The sequence below is a fragment of the Berghia stephanieae genome, chromosome 9, assembly GCF_034508935.2.
Source record: "Berghia stephanieae isolate SIO BIC M18660-M18661 chromosome 9, UCSD_Bste_1.3, whole genome shotgun sequence".
NCBI classification, from domain to species: Eukaryota; Metazoa; Mollusca; class Gastropoda; order Nudibranchia; family Aeolidiidae; genus Berghia; species Berghia stephanieae.
Window position 1 is genome coordinate 33902617 of NC_088368.1, and position 7500 is coordinate 33910116.

The following is a 7500-nucleotide window of genomic DNA, read 5'->3' on the forward strand; positions in this document are numbered from 1 at the left end:
AGAGAACGTCATGTTAACCCTCTTCCGCACTAGGACAGGACTGTCCTGGGACAGTCCTGTCCCAAATCTGTAACATATAGAATTTAGAGAAATCTTCCGCACCTATTGGGACGGGACAAAACAGTCCCGTTGTGTCCCAAGCCGTTGTGAAATGCTACAAAATCAACGGGACAGGACTGTCCCAGTCCCGTGTTCATATCGTTTGTGATAGTAGAAAAATATAGCAGACTTCCGCACTAGGACAAAAAAGTCCCAGACTTGGCGGGGCCGTGTCAAAATTGAAATGCCTGTCTTTATTTTCTGCATGCATTCCTACTACTACTGCTACTACTACTACTACTACTACTACTACTACTACTACTACTACTACTACTACTACTACTACTACTACTACTACTACTATTTCTACTGTTGCTTCTGCTGCTGCTAATTCCACTAATATATTAATACCTACATCCCTTACATTTTGTATTTATTTCCAATTCCATTGTATTTATTTTCCAACAATAGTCCACACTTTATTTTAGTTCACTGTCTTCTATACTGCATTACACAGTTCCTATCCGCCTCCCCTCTTTTAACATAATTAATTTTATAAATTTCTATTGCTCTGTTTTAATTCGCGCTTCCTCACAAAGTAGCATACAATTTCCTGCCCATCAATGTTTTTGTTTATGCATCTTAACAACGCCACTACCACATTATCTCATTCGTCTGTAGTTTTTAATTCATCATGTGTTGATGAAGGGGAAACCCGAAACGTCCATTTATCTGTTTTCGTATATTAAACTGAAGCTTACATTCAAATTCACAGTTATGATTTATTTATTTATTTAAATTCTGAATATAAAAAAGCAAGAACAATTCAAAAAATAATTCTATGTGATGAAACCACGTACAGAAGGCATAGCAACATAAACATTTTCGGCAATTTAAAAAAGTATGTTTATAAATATAATTTAAGAAGTGTCACACTTTGTGACACAGCAGTAACGTGTCTAAAACCGGTCGCACATCTATTCGGTACCTTGTGGGATCAATTATCTTTATCGTTATTTATTTCGGGAATTTTCAATGAAAATATTTTTAAGTAAGTCCTTCTGAGCCACTTGGACTCATTGTAAGACAAATTAACTCCTTTAGAGCCTTGTAGCCAATGATGCAGGAGTTATTCCGGTTTCAATAACGTGAAGCGGACAATTAACGTATTTGTTTGAAAACCTTTGAACAGGACGCTAGTCTATCGCAGATTACTATCCCAGCTTGACAGGTACCCTTTTACACCTGAATGGAGTGAGTGATTGGAGTAAATTTTCTTGCTCTAGAAAGTACAAATTGGCTTCGATCGGAATCGAACACAGGACCTCTGAGTCCAGAGTACAACGCGCTAACCATGGGCCATCTTGCCTCCTAAGCTTATAAATCCGGAACTTATCCATGTTGCTGTAGAGTTGAGCAGACAGATAACAGTTTAAAATTAAAAAAAATAAAATTCCCTTTTTCATCCCATAGGGGAAATTTTTCTCGAGGGTCTTTTCCAAGGGAAGACTGGAATAACCCAGGCGTCAGCCGCAATGCAGCGCCGCAAATTGAGCTAGGGTGAGGTATAACTCAGGCGTTAGCCGCAGTGCAGTGCCGCAAATTGAGGCGAGGTGACTTACTCAAGGCAACACAGCGCATCAGCGGGTGATCGAACTGATGCATTTCGGGTACGAAGCAAAGACCGTACCACCGAGCCATGCTGACTTTCTATTATCCTCTTGAATGATGCTAGTCCGTCAAAGATTACTTTCATCAGCGAACTGGTACTCATTTGCACCTGGGTAAAATGAGGTGATTACAAGAAAGTCATTTTAAGATAAGATCGGAGATCACCATAGAGTCTACGGAATTGACCATTGAGCAATCTTTGAGTCATTAAAGGATGCACCCAATATTGTTTTCTCTTTCAATTTGTCTTTTTTTTCCACGTAGTAAAGCACAGAAATATGCAACCCCTATTTCATCCATTACTTGTAGTAGTAGTTGTAGTAGTAGTAGTAGTAGTAGTAGTAGTAGTAGTAGTAGTAGTAGTAGTAGTAGTAGTAGTAGTAGTAGTAGTAGTAGTAGTAGTAGTAGTAGTAGTAGTAGTAGTAGTAGTAGTAGTAGAAGTAGTGGTAGAAGAGGTGGTAGTTGTAGTGGTGGTGGTAGTAGTAGTAGTAGTAGTAGTAGTAGTAGAGTAGTAGTAGTAGTAGTAGTAGTAGTAGTAGTAGTTGTTGTTGTTGTTGTTGTTGTAGATGTAGTAGTCGTAATAGTAGAAGTAGTGGTAGTATGTAGTAGTAGTAGTAGTAGTAGTAGTAGTAGTAGTAGTAGTAGTTGTAGTATAGTAGTAGTTAGTAGTAGTAGTAGTAGTAGTAGTAGTAGTAGTAGTAGTGGTAGTAGTAGTAGTGGTAGTAGTAGTAGTAGTAGTAGTAGTAGTAGTAGTAGTAGTAGTAGTAGTAGTAGTAGTAGTAGTAGTAGTAGTAGTAGTAGTAGTAGTAGTAGTAGTAGTAGTAGTAGTAGTAGTAGTAGTAGTAGTAGTAGTAGTAGTAGTAGTAGTAGTAGTAGTAGTAGTAGTAGTAGTAGTAGTAGTAGTAGTAGTAGTTGTAGTCGTAGTAGTAGCAGCAGCAATAATATTACTCTTGCTATAAGAATATTTCATGATTATATAAATCTTATGTAAACAAATCCCATTGTACGTGTAAAAAATCATTATCGTCATGTCGTATCTTATGTTGATTCATAAAATGTGAATTATTAGAGTTGTACCAAGGACTTATTTTTTAAATTATTAATTTATAATTCAAACTATTAAATAACTAATCTATTAATTAGAAGATTTTACATTATTATTATCACCATTATAATTATCATTATCATTATCATTATTATTATATTATTATTATTATTATTATTATTATTATTATTATTATTATTATTATTATTATCATTATTATTATTATTATTATTATTATTATTATTATTATTATTATTATTATTATTATTATATTATTATCATTATTACTATCATTGTTTGCCTTGCTTTATTACTGATTTTATTTACTTAATTTGTTGATGAAAATATTATATTCTTGTATGAGTTATATTGACAATTGCCTACAAATAAACTTTTGAATCTTGTAAAAAAAAACAAAAAAACAACAACAAAATAATGCATTCGCGCAGGTGTGTCCCGGGACAGTCCTGTCCTAGTGCGGAACCCCTTTTGAATAGAAGTTTTCTCCAGTGGGACAGGACAAATTTGTCCCGGGACAGTTTTGTCCTAGTGCGGAAGGAGTCTTAGTTGTGCGCATGCGTCTCTCGTCCTCGCGCTAATCTCATTCCTTATAGCCACGGACTTGACACCGCATTGAAACTGCTTCAATTATCACCTTGGTGCTAGGCGAGATGAGCCCTGTGTTTGACCGTCAATAGTAATGGGCACATAACCGACCTATTTGGGAATTCACCGGATTACAGACGCTACAGCGATGACAAACAGAACACGATTGGTCTAAAGAAAACAACCATTAGTAAACCAGGTAACCCCAAATCCTCGAATATTATTGGTTCCTTGTGATTCTCCAACTCCCGAGAGAAACGCATATAAACTACGACAGTGTTCAGTATCGCTCTCTCCCATTTAATCTTCTTAGAGGTCACTGCTTGAAAGGGAACTCGAAAGTTCGGTGCATGGATAGCGAGAAATATGTGCGAATGAGGGTAAGTAATGGACATACATTGTGTCAAAATTAATTAATCCCAATTAAACATGTGTGTAGGAGTGATAATTAATATTGTATTTAGCCTGGCCGTACAGAACATAACTCATGTTATTAACAGTAATTGATAACTCGTGTTATCATAAAACATTCATTCAATATCTTTCTCTATATATTTATAGATGTATATAATATTGTATGTATGTATGCCTTCCACGTAAATTAATTACACTACACGAATTACATTTACTAATGTGAAATCACTAATACACGATAGTTCTCTTTAGTATTAATATGGATTGATTATTATTCTCTCATGTTACATATCTTTCCCCATCCCACTACTTTTTCATATGTCCCTTTAATTAAATTACTGATTAACACATCTTTAAATCAGTGGTGATGTCAAGGGTATTAATTGAAATCCCTCACGACCCCACTATTCCTAAGAATATTAAAATGTTGCAACCTAGTCAAAGATCTGCTCCGGTATTTTCACAGATCGGTTACCAACCAAACCTGCATGGGTTAACAACGAAACTTGCAGAGGTTAATGACCCAACATTTATCAGGTTACTGTCCAAGCCTGCATCGGGTGAGCAGGCAACCGGTTGTTTGGCTACAAGTGGTACAGAGCGTGGAATCTTGCAAGTGAAACGCTGAAACTCTTAGAATGAAACTACCTGTCCCATATAATTGAAGAAACTTTTACACCGCCACCAGTCACCTCTAAGCTAAGCACCATTACAAAGAAAAATGAATAGTTTGTGATACGGGATGAAAAATAAATACCCATAGCCTAAATTTAATTAATTAAAAACCAGAACTATTATTCTTTGGCTAATTATGTGTTAACTTGTCATTGTATCAGGCAATTCTGTTGATTTATATTAAAGTACTGAAGGTAAATGATGGTCTTGAGGTGTTGATTGGGGATGAAAAGATCAAAGTTTCAAAGACTGTGAAAAATTTGGGTGTCTATTTTTATTCAGAAATGAGAATGTCAGCTCACATTTCTGCTCTCTGTAAATCTTTATACTTTCAATTGAAGAAAATCAGTTCGATCCGTCAGTATATTGCAATTGGAGCATGTAAAACATTGGTTGTTTCCCTCATTTTTTTCGAAACTAGATTATTGTAACTCCCTGCCTGTCAACTTGCTTCGGGCTTCTATTAAACAATTACAACTACTGCAAAACAGTGCAGCAAGATTAGTTTTTGGCAAAAAAAAAATTGATCATGCAACCCCTTTGTTGGCCTCTCTCCACTGGTTGCCCATTAAATAGCGCACATATTACAAAGCAGCGTGTCTTGTTTATAAGTGTTTGACTGGTATAGCACCGGCATATCTCACAGATCACGTCATCATGTGTTAATTTGAAAATTACACTTTAAGATCATGTAATGACCAAACGAAAATTTCGGAAAAAAGATCAAGAACAAAATTTGGTGATTGATCGTTTGCTTGTTTCTATAAACCTTAAAAATATTCTCTTACTATCAGTCAAGTTGTCTAGAGCTTTTTAACCGACTATAACAGGGAAAAATAAAAGTGGCACCAGAAAACTAGTCTATGGGGAAACTATCTGAGTCCTATCTGTCTACTCCTACTTGCCATCTTCCTACATAGACGTGACAAATCCATGACTGTATCTCTACAACAGAGACACGGTCATGTTTGAGACGTTTTTCATTGTTTTTAGAAAAATAATTTTACATAACATATTATAGACTGAGACTTGTCAAAATGCTTTACAAGGGATCCCAAACTAACAGCAGCATATAATTCCATTGTAGAAGGAGACGACGCTATTTCGTTTTTAGAAGTGAGAACGTGGTGGAAGTTTGAATAATGCTGGCCCCGCGGTTTCTTGCACAGCTTGCGTTCGCATTGCGTCCACAAAATTAGGGAACATTTTCTGATTTGCATTGCAATCGCAAAATCAGCACGCGCTGCAAATTTTTGACAAATTTATTGAGACTTTTTTTTGGTTGGAAATTTGCTTTCCCCGTGGTTATTTAGATTACTGGAGTGGTTCCCCTTGGTCTAACATTAGCATCCATTTCTGCTGCAACAATTTTCAAAAATGTAATGAGCCTATTTCCAAATCAGCATAATTTCTGGCAAAATTTTCCATTCTTTGTCCCATAATTTTTCATATTTATTAGTTTGAAATTGCGTAATTCCGCGAGGATATTTTATTACATGGGTTGCATGTAGTTAGTTGTTCGGTGTTATACAACATGTTTAGTGACCTACAAATTTTTTGCAAAATTTACTTATTTTCTTCTGCAAAATTCATCATTTTCTTTGCAAAATTTAGAAATAATTTTTGCAAAACACCACGGGGTCAGATAAAGAGCTCATTCAAAAGGACTCCGTTTTGCGTTTTCCACTCTGTCGGACTCAAATTCCAGATATACAGATCAAAACGTCGAGTGCCATACTTCGAGTCCTACAGCCGCACTACATACCTTCTTAACAACTCTCTCTTCCTTCAGTAGTCTTTGTTCTTGATAATCAAAATCGTAATTTTTGTCCTGCAGTATAGGTGGTAGCTCGACTCCATTTCTCACAATCCTAGTGCTAAGCTTGCTCCCAATAAGATGCGCGTGAAGCAAATCAGCAAAGATGTAGATTTCATCATCTCCAAGCATCTTTTGGAAAGAAAAAAAATTGAAAGAGAGGGAGAGAGATATTTACAGATTTATTGATAAAGAAAAGTCTCTCATCTTTCAAGGAAGTGCATTTACCTATACAAGAGACAATAAGACAAGTCTTAGTGTCCGGCGACAAATTAACCATCAATGAAAGAGGCCAGAAGACAAATAAAGATAAATAAATTACATTTTTTTAAAAGTTTCCCTTTATTCATTGCATAGGGGAAATTTATCTCTAGGATCTAGTCCAAGGGAAGACTGGATAACTCAGGCGTCATCAGCTTTGCAGCGCCGCAAGTTGAGCTAGGGCGAGGTGACTTGCTCAAGGCCACACAGCGCAGCGGCGGGAGATCAAATTCGGTTCTTTTTGTGTACGAAGCAAAGACCATATGGCTGAGCCACGATGACCCAAGCCCTACTGTCAGGCTACAAGTTAACCATAAGTAAAAGATGTCAGAAGACAAGTCCTGGTGCCAGGTTACAAATTAACCATAACTGAAAGAGGCCAGAAGACAAGTCCTGGTGCCAGGGTACACATTAACCATAACTAAAAGAGGCCAGAAGACAAGTTCTGGTGTCAGGCTACAAATTAACGATAAGTAAAAGATGTCAGAAGACAAGTTCTGGTGTCAGGCTACAAATTAACCATAAGTAAAAGATGTCAGAAGACAAATCCTGGTGTCAGGCTACAAATAACCATAAGTAAAAGAGGCCAGAAAACAAGACTAAGTGTCAGGCTACAAATTAACCATAAGTGAAAGTTAACGAAGACTAAGTTAAGAAGGGGAGAAAGCATTAAATTCAAACAGCTATAATTTCTGAATGAATTACAACAAAATCTGAAGATAAATTGAAAGTAACGTGTTTCTTGAGAATATAAATATTACGAAATTAAACCAAGGGAACACCTCAGATTCTAACGTTCAATTTAACTATCAGGTGAAAAACCGAGACTATAAATTCAGCATTTGTCTTGGAATATTATAATTTGCGCGCGATTCATTTTGCAGAGATTTGCTATATCTCACTCAATGTCAACAAAAATTGGGGTGAAATGGAGGCCACTAAAACATAATAAATATGTCTGTTATTCGCCGTG

At 36.2% G+C, this 7500-nt stretch overlaps 2 protein-coding genes and 1 long non-coding RNA gene across 4 annotated transcripts in view; 2 read left to right on the forward strand and 1 right to left on the reverse strand.

The window, feature by feature from the left end:
• The window catches only part of LOC144980098 (putative deoxyhypusine synthase), a 196978-nt gene that overhangs the window by 78000 nt on the left and 111478 nt on the right, over positions 1-7500 (forward strand). The window lies entirely within an intron of this gene.
• LOC144980191 (uncharacterized) overlaps positions 1-7500 on the reverse strand; it is a 122380-nt gene that overhangs the window by 52213 nt on the left and 62667 nt on the right. The window contains exon 14 of the mRNA XM_078927765.1: positions 6216-6398. Within this exon, the coding sequence (XP_078783891.1) occupies positions 6216-6398 (183 nt within the window). The remainder of the gene's footprint in view (positions 1-6215; positions 6399-7500) is intronic.
• Positions 3578-4578, forward strand: LOC144980097 (uncharacterized). Its single transcript, XR_013646823.1, has 2 exons — positions 3578-3741; positions 4242-4578. It is a non-coding gene; the product is annotated as an uncharacterized LOC144980097 (long non-coding RNA).